Source organism: Corvus brachyrhynchos, unplaced genomic scaffold (assembly GCF_000691975.1).
Source record: "Corvus brachyrhynchos isolate BGI_N302 unplaced genomic scaffold, ASM69197v1 scaffold716, whole genome shotgun sequence".
NCBI lineage: Eukaryota > Metazoa > Chordata > Aves > Passeriformes > Corvidae > Corvus > Corvus brachyrhynchos.
Window position 1 is genome coordinate 62,707 of NW_008238433.1, and position 17,937 is coordinate 80,643.

A 17,937-nucleotide genomic window follows, 5' to 3' on the forward strand; every position below is an offset into this window, starting at 1 on the left:
GTCCCTCGGAAGGGCTGCACAGCACTGGGGTATTGGCCACTCCTCCCGGCTTGGAGAAATCAGTGAACTTGCTGAGGAGGCATCTGCCCCTTCATCGAAGACATTGATGAGTAAGTTAAAAATACGGGACCAGTATTGAACCTTGGGGGGACACTGCTAGCTACAGGCCTCCGACCTGATCCTGTGCCACTGATTATGACCTTCTGGGATCTGCCATTCACCAGTTCTCAATCCACCTCACTGCCCACTAACCCAGTCCACACTCCCTGAGTTTGTCTATGAGGATGTTGTGAGAGACAGTGTGGAAAACCTTGCAGAAGTCGAGTTAGACAACATCGACTGCTCTCTCCTCATCCATCCAGGTGGTTGTTCTATGGTAGAAAACAATGAGTATAGTCAAGCATGATTTACCTTTAGTGAATCCATGCTGACTACTGCTGATCACCTTACTGTCATTCATGTGGATAGAGACTGCCTCCAGAATGAGGTGTTCCATCACCTTTCCAGGGACTGAGGTGAGGCTGACCGGACAGTAGTTCTCTGGTTCTCTTTCTTGCCCTTTTTGAAGACCAGGGTGACATTTGCTTTCTCCAGTCCTCAGGCACATCCCCAGATTGCCATGACCTTTCAAAGATGATGGCCAGGACCTTTACAGTGGTGTCTGCCAGCTCTCTCAGCACTTATAGATGCATCGTATCAGGGCCCATGGACACGTGGATTTTGAGTTTACCTAGGTGTTCTCTAACCCTATCCTCTTGGATCAAGGGAAGATATTCCTTCCAACATTCCTTTACCCTGATCTCCCTGATCAGAGATTCCTGAGGACTGGTCTTGACAGGGAACACCAATCCAAAGGCAGTGCTCAGTAACTCTGCCTTGTCTGTGTCCTCTGTTACCAGGGTGCCCCCTCCATTTAGTAAAAGGTCCACATTATCCTTTGTTTTCCTTTTCTTATTGATGTATCTGAAGAAGCCCATCTTGTTTTCCTTGACATACTTGGTCAGATTTAATTCTAAATGAGCCTTGGCCTTCCTTGTCTCATCTCTCCTTACTCTGACAACTTCCGTATATTAATTCCAAGAAGCCTGACCCTGCTTCCCTCTTCTGCATATTTCCTGCTTATGCTTTAGTAATGACAGGAGTTCTTCATTCATCCATGCAGGTCTCTTGACCCCTTTGTCTGACTTCTTGCTCATTGGGATGCATTGTTCTTGAGCCTGGAGGAAGTAATCCTTGAATATCAACCTTCCCTGCAGGACCTCTTCCCATGGGATTCTGTCAAGATCGCTAAAGAGGCTAAAATTAGCTCTCCTGAAGCCCATGGTTGCAATCTTACTTGCTCACAGGCTGGCCCCAATCTTCACACCTCCGCCTTTCCTGTTTGTTAGGATGAGGTCAAGTAGCACACCCATTCCCTGTGGGATCCTCCACCATCTGTGACTGGAAGTTGTCATCAGTGCTTTCCAGGAGCCTCATGGATTGCTTGTGCTTTGCTGTGTAGGTCCTCCAGATGTCAGGGTAGTTAAAGTCCCCCAAAAGAACCAGGGCCTGTGACTTTGAGGCTGCTTCAAGCTGCCTGTAGAAGGCCTCATCCACCTCTTGATCAGGCATCCTGCAGCACACACCCACAGGTGTCACCATTACCAGTCTGCCCTTTTATCCTATCCCGTAAGCTCATCATCTACCCCAAGACAGAGCTTGATACATTCCAAGTACTCTTCCTCTTGTCTAGATGAGTTGTATCACACTCACCATAAACTGCTTGCTACCAGAACAAAGCTGAAGGAGAAAAATTTGTTGTTACTGTCAGGTTGGTATATTGCCCGAAGAGGCTGTGGACTGTCCAGTCTTGGAGTTATGTAAATCCTAGTGGGCACAGCCCTAAGAAGCCTGCTCTACTTTGAACCAATGTGTTGATCTAGACTAGCTACAGGCATGACTGTCAGACTCAGAGATTGTGTTCATAAGGCTCCGTGAAAACAAAAATGTAATAAACCGCAAATAAATGCAATATGACCCCTTGTACAACTTCAGGTATTCAGGGCTCTTGGAGATTGTTAAGACAGATTTTTGAAATGCCTCATTCACACAAAGTATTAGCCGTAAGTCCATACAAAAATAAAATCCACATAAACGAAACACTTTCTAAAAAATACAGCAACTTCCAGCTCCCTTAATTAAACACCTGCCAATTTCAGCATCTGCTTCTGAATTTCTTTTATATGTACAGTTGAAATCTAGGTCCCACTGCAATCAAGGTGTCAGACACTGACACAATGATTAATTCTGGAAAATAATTCCTACTATAGCTAAGATAATGCACTGAAGTCTCTACATACAGTTTATTGCTGCCGATTCTGTTGAGCTGAGCTCCAGATTCAGCAGTGACTTGAGTACTAAACTGGCATCCTGGCAGGATGAACTACCTGGAAGTGTGTTTTCTTGTCAGTGCCTTAAATTGGACGCAATCAACTTTGGGTGCAAACAGCTGCCCTCACTTCCACACAGTGCTGACCTCAGCTTGGCTCATTCTCCGAGGTGGCTCCAAGAGAATGAATGGGCGTCTGAACACAAAATGACAAAGCTCATGGCTGTGGCAACTGCCTGTACTCCAACTCTCAGGAGAAAGAAGGTCCTCCTCTTCCATGACTATGGACTCCTCTACTCTGGTGAGGAATTAGCAGTGCATCTCACATGCTCAAGGAGCATGCGCTTTCTGTAGGCAGGTCTCAACAGCAACACACACGGTAGAGGACAGGGATTTATCAACCTGAACTACGCTGTGGGTATGATGAAAAGTCTAAGGGGCTTTTGCCTCAATGTTCTACTCCTGAAGGGTAGGAGTCATGCAGAGTACTGGGGATGCCCATTTCTGTGAGGAATTTAGGTGTCTAACTTTAGTCATCTGAATTCACTCAGGGTACATGCCCTGAACAGACTTGGTATCATCATGCTCTTATTTCCCTGATGAATGTGCAAATCAGTAATACGTATTCCTTGGGGAAAAAAAGTAATGTGGTCCCTAACAAAAATTCTTTTAATTTTACAGAAAGTGCATATATTTCATAAATAGCTAATCTTCAGTAGTATGCACACTGGTAACATAAACTGATCAGAAACAACAACAAAAAAAAGTGTATTTTGACGACCTTTGTTTGTCTAGTTCCTGAGTGTGCTTCTGATAGTAGCCAGCACCAGACACTTCTGCAAAAGATGCAAGTAGCATAATCCTATTAGGGAATAGCCACAACATGCGGAAAGCTTCTTCCAAGCTCTGTCAGTTTTCAAAAGGTTTATGGCAAATTAGGAGCAGAGATTACATCCATAATATTGAGTTATCTTGTTTGAAGTGCTTGTGACATATGTTTATCCACACAACATTATCATCTTTTAATAAGACTCTTTCCAGCACGCTAAGGAAATCTGAAATCTGGAATATTTCTACCACATTTAATGATCTGCACTTAGATCACTCATATATATATATATATATATACTTGTTTCCAAAAATGCTATATGAATAACTGCAGATGTGAGGTTATGCAGATCTGCAAACATACAGATTATCTTCTCTTTGGAAAGACAAAAAGAAAAAAGGCTGGCAGTTCATGTGGAAACTGTGGTAAGTATCAGTGAAGAAGAGAAAGGTCTGCAGAAGCCGGAAACAGCAAAGCTGGTTGGTTCTGTACTGAGAAAGTACTGGTGAGCACAACAAAAACTCCATCTGAATAAGAGAAGTATAACTTATCACAGTTCTAGAAATAAAAATGATGTGGGATAGGAAATAATCACAAAGAGCCTAAATTTGCAGGGAGTTTTGTTTAGATGATGCTGGCACAAAGATATTTAATACGATTTTTTCTTCTTCCTTTCTTTACAGATGTAGGACTGTTCCTGTCATATTTTCAGTATGTCACACAGGCTATCATTTCTACTCACTGAATCTAAAGTGATTGGTTCAGTGACTCATGCATCTATTAATTAACAGAACACAATATTAACATTTTGGGAAGCCTGAATGGGAAGTCTTTACAATAAAAATTTTTGTTCAAGTATTAAGAGATAATCCATGAAGAAAAAAAAGAAGAATTCACTTTGTACTTTTTTTACTTGGCAAATTTACCTTGTAAATGGAAAATCTACTTTGCAATTTAAAAAAATACAAAATGAAAAAAGAAATTTACATAATACAACTTGTTACCAAAAAGTTCCCTAAATGAATAAGTAAGTTTAACAGGTATATTCCTAAAAATCAGAGAAGAATGTCTGTATAATATACCACCAGCATTGCATTATGTGTCTGCATGTGATGATCTGCAGAGCTAGGCAGGACCATTTCAAAAAATAACTAATTTCATACAGCTTTGTCTCAAACACACTCTAGTGACAAATCCCTCCTGTTCTTTAAACTTTGATGTTCAAATACTTATTCCTTTATGTGCTATAGCTGCCCCAAGCACTGTTCAGTTCCAGATGACCTGCAAGCTTTTCCCAGTCACATACTTTTCTGAAAACTAGAAGAAAGCTCTTCTAATTAAAATATCCCATTTATCCAAGTGAAGCACTACACTTTCAAATAACTTGGACAAAGATGCCACAGAGGGTATTCTTTAAGCCAAAGTTTAAAGCTTTAAGAATAGGTATAAACAAGCAAACAAAAAAAGCATTTGCTCTATTTCATCCAAATACTAAGAGGTATTGACAGCTAATGACAGCTAATATGGCCTATGACAATATTAGGCACCTGCGCCTCCCTTTGTGACATAAAATTTCAAATGTGTATCTGGTAATACCTTCTTTCTGAACAAAATACTCCCTTGTGAAGTTGTGCACAGAGCCCTTGTCTATGCAAGTAAATAGCACAGCACTCTGGAATGGCACTGGATGTTGTCAATCCAAACTTCATCAAGACTTTTGATGCTGTCTCTCATGATAACCTCACAGCCAAGCTCAGGAAGTGAATGGTGAGGTGGATTAAGAAGTGGCTGAATGGAAGAGCTCAGAGGGTTGGGAGCAGGGGCACAGGTTTATGTGGATACACGTAGCTAGCAGTGTCCCCCCAAGGTTCAATACTGGGCCCAATCTTTCTTAACTTATCATCAGAGATGGAATGCTTCCTGAGCAAGTTTGCTGACGACACAAAGCTGGGAGGAGTGGCCGATACCCAAGCACTGTGCAGCCCTTCAGAGGGACGTTGGCAAGCAGGAGGGATGTGCAGAGACGAACCTTCTGAAATTGAACAAGGGCAAATGCAGGATCCTGTACCTGGGGAGGAATAACCCCAGGCCTCAGCATAAGATGTCCATGAGCCAGCCGCACCCTTGTAGCCAAGAAGGCTGACGATATCCTGGGGTGCATTAGGAAAAGCACTGCCAGCAGATTCAGGGAGGTGATCCTGCTCCTCTACTCAGCCCTGGTGAGGCACATCTGGAGTGCTGTGTCCTGCTCTGGGCTCCTCAGGACAACAGATACATGGAGCTTCTGGTGGAAGCAAGTCCAGTGAAGGGCTAAGGATATGATTAGGGGATTGGAGCACTTCATTTATGAGGAAAAGGCTGACAGTTGGACTCAATGACCTTAGAGGTCTTTTCCAGCCTAAAAAATGCCACAATTCTGTGGAAGGCTGGAGGAGCTGGCCCTGCTCAGTGTCGAGAAGAGACAACTGAGAGGGGAAGAGGGGAACTCCTCAATGTATACAGGTATCTGGGGGGAGGATGTCAAGAGGATACAGTCAGGCTCTTCTTCATGGTGCAGAGCAATAGGATGAAAGGCAAAAGGCCAATGCTGGAACACAGGAAGTTCCACCTAAACATGAGGAAGAATTTCTTTCCTGTGAGGGTGACTGAGCATAGGAGCAGACTTTCAGAGAGGCTTGATGGCCCTTCTCTGGACATATTCAAAAGACATCAATACACAATCCTGAGTAATGTGCTCTAGGGAATCCTCTGGAGCAGGGAGGTTGGATTAGATGACTTTCAGTGGTCCCTCCCAAATTTACCCATTCTGTTGTTCTGTGTGGAGTCAGAAAATTGGTGTAGCATAACTCACATTGATTTTTAAGATCATGAAATGGAAAGTGCTATGCAAACATTTGGTAAGAATTTATTTAAGAGTTTTTTACCTTCTGCTCTTCAATTATGTCACCCTTTAAAAATGTGTAGCTTCCAGAAACATTTTCCCTACCTTTATAATGCTCTGACATGTTGAGAGTGGCAAACCAACCAAGCTGGTCCCATTGATTGACATGATCTGGTCCCCAATGTTCAGCTTCCCAGACTTCTCTGCCGGTCCTCCATGCATCATATTGGCTATGATTACTGTAGGCAAAATGGATCCCCAGCCAGACTCCACAATCACCACACCTAGGATTTCTCCCTTTTGCTTTTCAATGTAAACCTGTGTAATAAGAAAAACTGTTTAAAAAAATAGTTTCTTTCACACCCAGGGAACTGACTAATATCACCCCCCTCCAAACATTCACAAAACCAACAAACATGCCCCTCTTTATTTGCAACCTGCCTTCCTAATTCAAAGGCAAAAAAAAAAATAGGGTACATGTTTTACTACTTTTCATTTGTAGTCAAACATTAAATGATCAAGACTACACAATATAGACTTGGTGCAAAACACCCCTCAGATGTCATTTCTATATATAAGCAGAAGAACTTGCAGTGAAGGAAAGCCGGGTGCCATGGGCTTTGGTGGACAAAGCTAAATAGGAAGAGATTGCAAGAGTTTACGACTGTGGGCTGGAAAACCATTACCTGTGTGTTCCATTTGCACACTGGTTCATTTTTATTAAGCAAGCTGCAAAGCCTTCTGGCACACAGAATTATTTAAAACCTAGAATCAGTCACTTTCCCAAATACCCATGCCTCTACAAATTTTACGTTGTTTACTGTAATTTTTTTTTTATTGTATTAATCTGTTAATCTGCTTTTAGATCACTTTCAAACATCTCTGAAAATTGTTTGGTAAAAAGAACACAAACAGATGGTAAATCACTTGGCTGCTGTTAAATTTGGGGTTCACTGTTTGCCTTTGAAACAGAACTGATGACAGGGTGTCCTATTAGGAAGGATATTCTAGACTAACTAAAATGATTTACAGGAAGTATTAATGGTTTTTTTATTTCTGCCAACACATGCCTGCAACTGATAAAGAGCAGCTTAATACTGTTGTGGAAAAAAAATGAGACATACGTCTTTGCAATTTTCAGATTTGGAGAAGTGAATCAGGTCATCATTGTACATGTCCTGGGTATTAAGCAAGTCGCTATATTCCTTCTGGCTAAGGTCTTCTGGGTTGATTCCATTTGCCCTCAGAAATTCTTGGTAGGCCACACTAAATGCTTGACCTATGGACTGTGCAATCAGCTGCGCCTGTAGCAGTTCCCAGAGAAGGGAAAAGAAAAGAAAAAAGTGAAACATTCTGATGATCATGCCCACTGACACTTTCTGTTACAATCACACTGTAAAATGGATCACCAAGTTGATGAACCTACAAGTTACTGCAATCCAGTGTAAAAAAATATTTGTGCCTTACAAATTAATTCAAAAGACCCACAAAATGTCAACACATTCACGTCTGCCATGAATCTATGCTGGTAAGCAATTATATATTACAAATATGAGAAAGAAAGCCATCCTTTCACAGGTAAGAACTGCTAATAAAAGTGTAAAGGTATAGCCACTACAGTGACTGTGGCTTGCACCTACAATTCTTCCCACACATGCAGCTCCCAAATGGTTCTCCCTTCTATGGAGATGCCATTCTCTGAAATGCCAGCAGTGAAAATGAAAGGGTAAAAAGCGTATTTCCAACTTTTCTTACCATCCTTTAGAACCATCATATTGATAGTGACTACTCCTATCACAGTCTCAGACAAAAAAGGAAAAGGGCAGCAACTAGTGACCAGAACAAACCCTTGTAGTAACTGGAAATGGTCATATGCATCTCCTTTTTCACCCTGCTACCCCCTTCAGCCTCTCTCCCCTACACTTATTTCCCCCCTTCCAACTTGCATGATCTTGCCAGTTCTCTGCCTCTTTCCTACTCATTCTGTCCTTTGTAGGCACCCTCTTGGACCTGCAGCTTTCCATAGTCCTCTCTGCACCCAAAGCCACCAAATTCACCACTCACTACACTGCATTGTGCCCACCATGAGCTGTTTTACTTCTGCAGCTGTGGGAGAGAAACTGGGCAGCAGGCAGACGTGGGGAAAGCTGTGTGCCAAGCAAGGCCATAGGGATGCCTGCCTCTGAGATGGCAATCATGGTCAGGCAGGTAATGGGCAGGAGAGGAAAACACAGCATGGTGCAGAGTACTGCTGTGTATAGGTGGAGCAATTCGTGCAGTGAGCACTATGTAGTGCACAGGAGTTGGCTGTGATGTGCACTGAAACACAGTGCTGCTGCTGGCTGTGGCAAAGGCAGGGAAGAGACAGGGAGAGCTCCACAGCTGACAAGGGAGACCTGGCAGAGTGCTGGTAATGAATGAATGCTGCTCAGCTGTACTTTTAGGCAGTCTGATGGCCATATTTAAAGTCCAGTTTGGTCCCTAATAAAGGAAAGATTCCTAACCCTGAAATAAAAATTTTACTGTATCTTAACAGTTCAAACCAGCACTAAACCTGCTGATGAGAACAGCATGATTACTGGTGCTGAAAAAGACTGATATGTAGACTGGCAATATGTAACCAAAGCTCAGATCAATATAATTTTGACAGCAAGAACAAGACAGGAAAAAAATGGGAAAACTGCACCTCCATAACTCAGTAACCTAAGTGAGGAATGCAGACTTCACATTCATACACATGTATCTTCACTCCAGGAAGAGATTAGCTCCCATTCAGACACCCAGCATTTGGACACATCACTAAGGTTCAACAAGATACTGCTCTAAATACAGTTGAAAATCTAGTGCTGTCCTCCTTAGACAAAGACTCATCCAAGCAGAGACATATTCTTGCCAACACCCACTCACAGGCTTACAGCTTCTGTCTCACTTACTGTGTAGATTTTGTCAAGTACCCAGCTGTCCCAGAAAAAGAAAAGACAAGTTTTATAATATAAACAGGCTGCATTACTTCACCGGAGGTACAAAATCTTTGAAGTTGCCATTTCCTTGCTGCTAACACGGTGCTCCAATGCTTCCATTCTGACCGTTAGTCACTTGGGTATTTGAGATAAATTTTGCAAGTTATCTGTGAGCTATACACCCATGACCAAGGAGAGTTGATACAATCTGCCATTTCTCAGCATATTTTCCCCATCAATGAGCAATGCTTTAATTGGATCTACAGGATTGGATTTTAGACCTATTGGATCTACATTGGATTTTACAGCCCAGTTGGATCTACAGGCATAGAGAGGTTCACATACGACACAATATCGGCTGATTCAAACAAAACTTAGATTGGGAAGGTCAGATTTTAGCTAGCCAAAGTATTAACAGCAGCCTAGTGTCTTGGGGTGACTTTATGATGTGTATCCCCTATCGCTGCTCTATGCCCAGAAATTAACTTTGCGCCTTTCTGTGCCTTCAAACTGAGCCTGAGAGGGGAGAGAGAAAAAACCGAGTGAACTTTTCAAAGCAGTTGTTCAAGGACACAGACACACACTCCTCTGCTTCTGCAGCAGCAAGAGCGGAGGAAGCGCCCTGCTTGCTTTTCCGCCAGCTTTCGGCTCCTCTTCTCTGGAGGGAGACACAGAGTTGAACTTTGTTTTCCTGGGACTTCGGTTTGTTTTTCCCTTCTTCTCTTCTGGACTGTTTCAACATCAGAACACATCAGGAGAATTTCCCACCAAAGCCCCGGAGGTGGGCCCACGACCCAGCTCCAAGGAGGAGGAGAGAGACTACATATACAGAAGGACTCTGAATTTTCCCAGGTTTCTCTCCACAGTGAGAGGTTTTATTATTTAGCATTATTATCCTTTTCCTGTGTGTTTGTTAAATAAATAGTTTTTATCTCTTTCACTTTCCTCCAAGGAAAATGTCTTTTTTTGCCTGAACCTGGTGGGGGAGGGCTGGTTATAACCTGCCTTCTATCAGAGGATATTCTCCTCCACATTTGTCCAAACCGGCACACCTAGGAAATAGATCCAGGAAGTATGGATCATACAAGGGGGTCAGAACTCCCCATGGTGAAGGAAAATAAGCCCCAGACTCTGGACCTGACAGTTTGATATTTGTTTTTTCAACTGACCAGTAAAAGAGAAAGCAGTGTCCAAACCTGTGACTAGAAATACAGGAATGGCAGCCTCAAAGCGGGCAGCATGTCAAATCATATTAAGCAAAAAATACATTGGCTACTCTATTTCACACCAGATTCTTAAAAAGGCTTTGCAAAACAGGTTTACATGTTATTTTGTGGAAATAATCCACAACTTTTTACACTCTGTCAGTTTTGGTACAGGAGTACTTCTATCAGTGCTTGTCCTTACTTTTTAACTCCAGCAGTGGGTCATGTACTCACCTGCAATCAGATAATGTATTCAGACATTGGTTTAGAACAGATTACATAAAATAAAATCATTACATAAAATCAGCTCCTTATTCAAGATAACCTTCTCATCTTGAAGTCCTTGCTGTAGGTTGGAAGACGTGATTATTTTATAAGAAACTGGTATTTTCACTTACTTCTCTTGAGTATTTTAGTTCCCAGATTATTAGGGCTAACTTGACTATGATCCTGAAAACTATGTATCTAGCCACTTCAATCTGATATGTTTGATTTTACTTTCCAATTATTGAAAGTTACCTTTAAAAAGTGCATCAAATCAGCAAGTTATGCACATTGATTGTGAAGTTCTGTGTAAGGTAACTTAGTAACCTGCACCATATATTAAAATTCATGTAATTTGTGTCTCTATTCAGTGTATGCTGTGATTGCTGAAATTATCAACTTTCTTTGCCGGCTTTTTGATATGATGACAGCAACTACACCCCCAAACACAAACCTTCTGAAAAACAAAAATCAGCTTTCTGGTATGTATCAGTGATTGATCCTCTCCCCTACAAAAAAAACCATCTCTGATAAGACTTTCCCTCTCTTATGCAGAATTTGAGCTGGTATTTGTAACCTGCAGGAACTGGACCCTCCTATCACTGTTACTGGAAGGCACTCAAGAAGCTTGAAAATGGTACGCTTTTCTATAAAGACCAACTTCCTGTGACATGTCAGGTCCAAATATATAAATGGCAGGCAAGTTCCTCTGCTTAGATGAAATACTGGTTGCAGTTAAAAAGCAAACAGGACCACTCACAATGGACTTTGGGCCTATCAAAATGTGCTTATTTTTCCACTCCTAGAAAATTACAAGACAATGTAATTGCTTACATCCTCAGACTCAAAGACATGACAAATCATTTTGTACTGCCTCTTCCCGTCTTGAGAGGGGTGAGATGCTTCCACATTATCCTGGGAGTTGGAGCGTGGCATTCGCCTACGAGCCATCAAAACAACTATATTTCCTATATCAGCAATGTAAGAAATGGTCCGCAGGGGATGATCCATCATGGTTTCCTGGGGAATAAGAAAACCAACGTAAGCAGCTGCTTCAACTAAGTTCTTATTGCACATCTAGTATTACCAGAACACACAAATACCTGTAAGAGCTTTCTCAAGTGACGTCTGTAATACCTGCTATGCATGAAAGGAGATACCAATAGAAGTCAAGAGCTTCACTTTCCCAAAATAAGACAAAGAGAAAGTTTTACAGGGCTTTTTTTTCCTGTGGAAAAGCACATAAAAACCTCAACTGCAGAACCTGCAAATGCTGGGCATGTATGTGTAGAGGACTATCAACAAATCATCGCAGCTAAACATTTTGGGCTACTTCGGGCACAGTCAATACTTAATGCATCGTGACTCATAAGACATGAGCTGACCGCAGGTATCTTACTCACAAATTCTAATTATTTCTACAGCCAGACATACCAGAGTAATTGCCTGTCTGACATGGTTCTTGACCATGATTTCTGACTAGACGGAAATACAAGAGCCAGCATATTTTGAAAACAAATTTTAACATGTAGGTGAAAGTCTATTCCAGTAGTCTACGCCGACAATGCTGACAAAGGTGTCTGAGTCTATACCTGTGTGTCTGCATTCAGTACTTTTATTCTCTGTGTAGAAATGAAGAGGTCCACTTCAGTCATGGGTTGAGATTCACCTTCTGGAGCCTGCAAATAAAGGGATTAGAGTCAAACTAACACATTAGGTAACATACTTACTAATAATGATGTTAGTTCAGGAACAGGGGTGCACTAAGACACAGTCACCAGAACAGCAATGCAAGATAGAGAATTAGACTGCAGAAGCAAAAGATAAACACAAAGATGTGGAAACTATATCACATATATGAAAGTGAATTGGGTATTGTTAGAAAAAAAAGTTAACCTCATAAAAGCTTGCCTGATATGTTTCCTGATTCAGTAAAATTAATACCTGACTGCAACAGGAACTATATCAAGATTTCTTGAAAAGCAATATGATTCTACCATTTTCTGCATACTATGAATCCCACTTCAAAGAAGGTTTTTGTACAAGCCATAGAAAGGCCTAACAGCATCTCTTGCCTGAGGAGTTTCTATATGGGTTAGCAGTGGCTGCCAAGATAAATAGGAAAACCTGTACCACAGGAGGTACTGTTTGAGCTGTTCATAATGCAGTTCTGGTGAGAAGACCTTACAGTAAGACAACATACTCAGCAGTAACCCACTTTAGAAGTTGGATTTTGTTAATAGAAAGCAAACATTTGTAATATTTTAAAAATTACATTTGTTAAAAGATAATTGAAAGCTCCACAAACAAAACTTATTACAAAGATGAGTCAATCTCAGTATATTACTGTATGTATAGACATAAACTTTTTTTTTTGCATCCAGCAATTTGACACCTCTGTGAGTCAAACAAAGCACTCTTACAGAAAGATTAAAAAAAAAAAAAGTAAAAAAAACCACCAACCCCAAAACACACTTCATTTTAATCCATCATTTTACAAAGTTAAAACCTTTGCCATGTCAGTCCTGATTCTTTAATACGCATTTTGGGTACTCCCTGTAACCATTTGATAAATCCAATCTTTATGCTATTTCTAACATGAAATGGCTAATGATAAGCAACAAAAAATGGCCAATCAGGCAACTGATTTCTGAGATATGTCAACTTGTATGGTGGCTCAGAAATAAATCTGAAAAAACCTTGCTGGATGCAGAAAATAAAATCAGAAAATAAAAAGAAAGGAAAAAACCCTCCCAGAAAACAAAAGAACAAGCATAACATCAAGCTGATGGAGTTTGTACTGCACCTTCTTCCTGCTTTTGGCTAATTTCTGGGCCATCTGCTTAGCATGGAACAAACAAGAGACAGGAGAACAGTTAGAGAAGAACTTACAGAGACTCCAAGTCAAGCAGGAATCTACACACTAATGTCAGGGCTCACAGACTACCAGCTGGTCTAAATTAATCCCTGCTTATATTAATTTCCTCCTTTTCTTCCTAGCTTAAAAAATTATAAAATGTCATGTTTAGCACAGTTAATTTCAGAAATAAAAAGAAACAGCACCAAAAGAGTAAGGAAGAACACAAAAGGATTTTTTTTTCACTTAAGATGTTACCTGCAACAAAGTTATTTTGTATGCATTTGTTTTTGAGGGGTTGGGGGCAGGGGGACGTTTAAGAAACGGAACAGAGCTTCCCCTCACTTACAGCAGTGTAAACCATGAGGTTACTTCTTTTGAAGGCACACCAGTGTAAAAGGTGAGAGAAAAATTTTAAGCCTTATTCCAGCTTTTTCAGACCTCATACTTCAATAGACTTCAAAAAAATAACCTCCCTAACACTATGCTACTTTTTCCTGGAAAAACAGAATGACAGAAGGTAACTGCCAGCTTCATTTTCTCCTCCTTCTGAGCAAATAAATCCATGCCAATGTTCACAGTGTCGCTGGTCAACAAATTTTCCTGTGATGCCTACACAAAGATATGTCCACACTATCACATTTTTTCAAGGAAGCAGTGGAGCATGTATTTCAGCTCCAGAAACACCTTAAAAGACATTTCTACTAACAACCCAAACAAATATAATTTTTACAGTCTTGCAACCATGAATTCAACCCAATGGTGAACTGAACTTGCAGACCTGCTCACTGATGGAATGCAATACTCACCAGGCTGGCAGCTATCCCTTTACTTCTAACAATAACAACCTCTTTGCTAATTAAATTTACTGTGTGCTTGTGGTGGGAAGGATGCTTATTGTTAAAAACTCCATACAGATTCACCACTATCTACTTCTACTGAGAGCAAATAGGAGGCCTGAATCACAAGACATATCAAACATTTTATACTGATGCTCACAACTTAAATCTGTCAGGTTTTGTCTAAACAAATCAGAAAGCTGCTACTTAAAGTTTAGGCCATGCCGCTTATTTACAAATAGGAACATTCTTAAACTAGCTTTTAGCCATCCTTTTCAAACTAAGAAGTATTTTATAGCCTGATAGGTAATTTTGCAATAGGTGATTGCAAACTATTGCAAAAGCAATTAAAACTGCCTTACACGGCAGGCTCTTCCTTACATTACTCTCAATTTAAATTAATACTCAGAAATAATATACTTATCCTGAATAACAGCTGCCTGTCATACAGTGGGCAAGGAGGAGACACTCCTGAGAAAGAGCACTTAAATTGCTTTCCAAAATCAAGCTTTTCTTTCCCACCCTCCCCAAACTTTAGAGTGATGGACCTCCCAAAAGAAGAAAAGCACAGGTCAAAACGAAGAAAAAGGGGGAAAAAAAATCCTTGAGCTATGGCTTTACAGTGTAGAATCAACAATTTATCAAAATACACTATGATGCAATTCACTGAAAATTCTGTTCTTCAAATGGAAGCATATTGAAGAACTACTTTCAAATATTTCATAAAAGTAAGGCAATGATATGGAACAAGCACTTTTAGTAAGTAACTTAACACTGCACAGAAATGTCACGAAAGAAGTTATGGTCCAAGAATAACAAAAAAATTAGGATAATTCTATGCAAGAATACTTTATTAGACAAATCCTCTTTATCACCACATTATTTTGCTAACTCAAATCAGATTCTCTCTGTACTCCTAGAAGAAAAAAACAAATGGAAAACACCTAATCTACATAACTTTTTTTTTTTTTTAATATACAGAATTCAGGATTTTAATTTAAGGTAAATGAAATGTAATTATTTATATAGACGCAATTTCCAAAATTACAAAACATTAAAACCCAACAAACTTCTGCTTTTGCTACAGAGATGTCATAAGTTTATTTAATCCATTTAGTCTCTACAAAAAATGTTCTGCAACTCAGTGAGCATTGAGAGGACAGTGAGTGTGCAAAAATGTGTGAAATCCTAAACTAAGTATCCACATAAGGGTTCTATCTTAAATCACACTCAGAAATTAAATTAGGTGCTACCTAGAAATGTTCAAATCTGCCACACAGCAAGCTAAAAGTGCCTCCTAGTGAAATATTCCTCACTACATTTGATGGATACCTTCAAAGCAGTGTATCTGTTTTAACTTAGTTAGACTTCACAGAGATGAAGGCCAAGCAAGGAAACACCCAACTCTTGTACTTCTAACTGAAAAGACAATTTTTTAAAGAAGCATGGAGAATTGTTTTTAAAGTCTGTTCATATTCCAAATGAATGAATATGTGTCTGAAGGCTCTGCTAAAAGGAAGCACTATAGGGATTATTAAATTCAAAAGGTATACACTTATGTGAAGGTATGTGTACATAGGGCTTAAACAAAGCTCTTCACTCCTTTTTAATACTCAACTTCGTGTATTTTAAAACCTCATTCTTAATTCATAAGCTTTGTTTTCTTTAACCATGGAGAAATGCAACAAGTACAGCACTCATGTAAACAAACATGAGTAGGGCACAACCTTTGTAGTCACTGTGCAAGCCATAATGTACACATCTGGGATAAAGAGTATCTAAATGCAGTGACGAATCTGGCAGAAGGAAATCCACCTGTCATAATGAATTTCTCTCTGAAAACATATAGCTTTAACGACAACCAGCAACAAAACCAGCCAAAACCAACCCTAACAAGCTGAAGACCCTAAGGTGTCTGAGCTTCACTTAGAAGCTGAAAGCAGTACCTGTCCAAGAAGTGTTTCAAAGGTGTACAATACAATACAGGCCAATAATTTTCTGACACCAAGTTTCAGGAAATTAAATATACCAGCTAGGGTTCTTCCAGGTCAACAAGTGCAATCACTTGGGCCTCAAGCCTGAGACAAATATATTATAAGCAAGGATATGCATGCCTGATGATTCATACAGATGCATCAATTATGGGGCTTATGGGTGAAATGCATTAAATAGATTTCTTCTGTTTTGAGGCACGGAAGTGCTGAGGCATAACAGAATCCTCAGAAAGAAAGGTATTTTGTTAATGAATTTCTACAAAATACATTTAGTATCAAAGAAAGATTTTTTCATCTCACAGGCCCAGTTTGAATCAATTCTGTTTCATTTTTCTCTACTATATCCCTTCAATCTTTTTCTAATGTGTATTTCTACACAAGCTTTACCTTCTAAGTGCAAACTTCCTACGCAACCTCAGGTTCGAGTTCCACTTCTGATACCTATTTCCTATGATAGCTGATGTTAATCTTTCCTTTCACCCTTCAGTGATGTGTCCCTCCTAGATCCAGCCTCACCAAAGCCCTTGTTTCTGTCCCTTCTCTTCCTTACCTGTAGTTTCCCGTCCATTCAAATCAGACAAGTTTTCTAACACACAGCTAAGGATCAGGAAGGAACACAAAGTGACTACTAAACAGAAGGACACAGCCTTATTTGCCCAGAGCAGGAAAAAAAACAGACTCTATAAGAAAAACTCTTCACTGCAGGTTTGGGGAGAACGCAGGAAGACCTGCCATGGTTAAAAAAGATGCTGCATATTTTTAAAGAATGTCACTGAATCCAGAGTCTCCAATGAACAAAGATATCATTCTTTCGCAAAAGGCTCAGTAGTTTAAGTTAGTGAAGACTTCTACAGAGATGATGGAGGATAATCTCTAACAGCAAGGCTACATTCCTGCCTTTTCTAAAACATGAGCATGTTAATGAGTTTCAGAGACAAGGTTACAAGAATTTATGCATTTGAACACCAGCAAAATTACAATTTTTGGATGTTGTCTCAATGGTTCTGGTTGGAGCTTCTGTGTCAAAGTTACATACAGAGGCTAAACTGAACACCTGCCATGAAAAGCACTGGAAGGAATAATAAGAGTAGGAAGCATCAGCTGACCTTAACAGACAATACTATTGGCCTTGCTGATAACCTTCTCTCCTCTTCCTCTCTCTTTTATGTAATTGCACACCAGGTCTGAGTATTACAGCTGACAATGTCGTAATTGTAACTTACAGTACAGCGGCACTCCCACTGCATGGCATGGCCTGTACAGAAATCAGTTGGCATTTCCCTTTTTCGAAACAAAATTTGTCAGATTCCAGGACAAATTATTTTTTCCATACATCTCTGTACCATCACAGGCTTTTTTTTCAAAAACAGCTCACAGCTGTTATGTGTGGAGAAACAAGTATCCCACAGCAGGGACAAAAATAACTGCAGCCATTACAAAAGTAGTGGTTCCATTGAGTGCCAAGAAGCAGCTGCAATACTCACTAGTTATTCCCTTAAGCTGTTTTCCTTCCACACCCAGGTAATATATAACTCTGACCACCACTCCCTTCAGATTCTGGTTTAGTGTACATGGCACAAGTATTACCAGCGGGAATTAAAATGACCTGGTAACTTCCCCTTATCAGTCTTGCTCCAAAAGCATCATATATACAATTTACTTTGCAGAAAGAAAAGTGAGGCACTTTTCATTCTGAAACTACAGACAATCCCACCTGAAAAAATTACTGCATAAGTAAGA

General features: G+C 40.2%; 1 protein-coding gene across 1 annotated transcript in view; it reads right to left on the reverse strand.

Moving 5' to 3' along the window:
- APBA1 (amyloid beta precursor protein binding family A member 1) overlaps positions 1 to 17,937 on the reverse strand; it is an 80,522-nt gene that overhangs the window by 5,962 nt on the left and 56,623 nt on the right. Inside the window, exons 7-11 of the mRNA XM_008635372.2 lie at positions 13,314 to 13,346; positions 12,100 to 12,186; positions 11,342 to 11,527; positions 7,203 to 7,382; positions 6,184 to 6,396 (exon numbers count right to left, since the gene is read on the reverse strand). Coding sequence (XP_008633594.1) covers positions 6,184 to 6,396; positions 7,203 to 7,382; positions 11,342 to 11,527; positions 12,100 to 12,186; positions 13,314 to 13,346 — 699 coding nt within the window. The remainder of the gene's footprint in view (positions 1 to 6,183; positions 6,397 to 7,202; positions 7,383 to 11,341; positions 11,528 to 12,099; positions 12,187 to 13,313; positions 13,347 to 17,937) is intronic.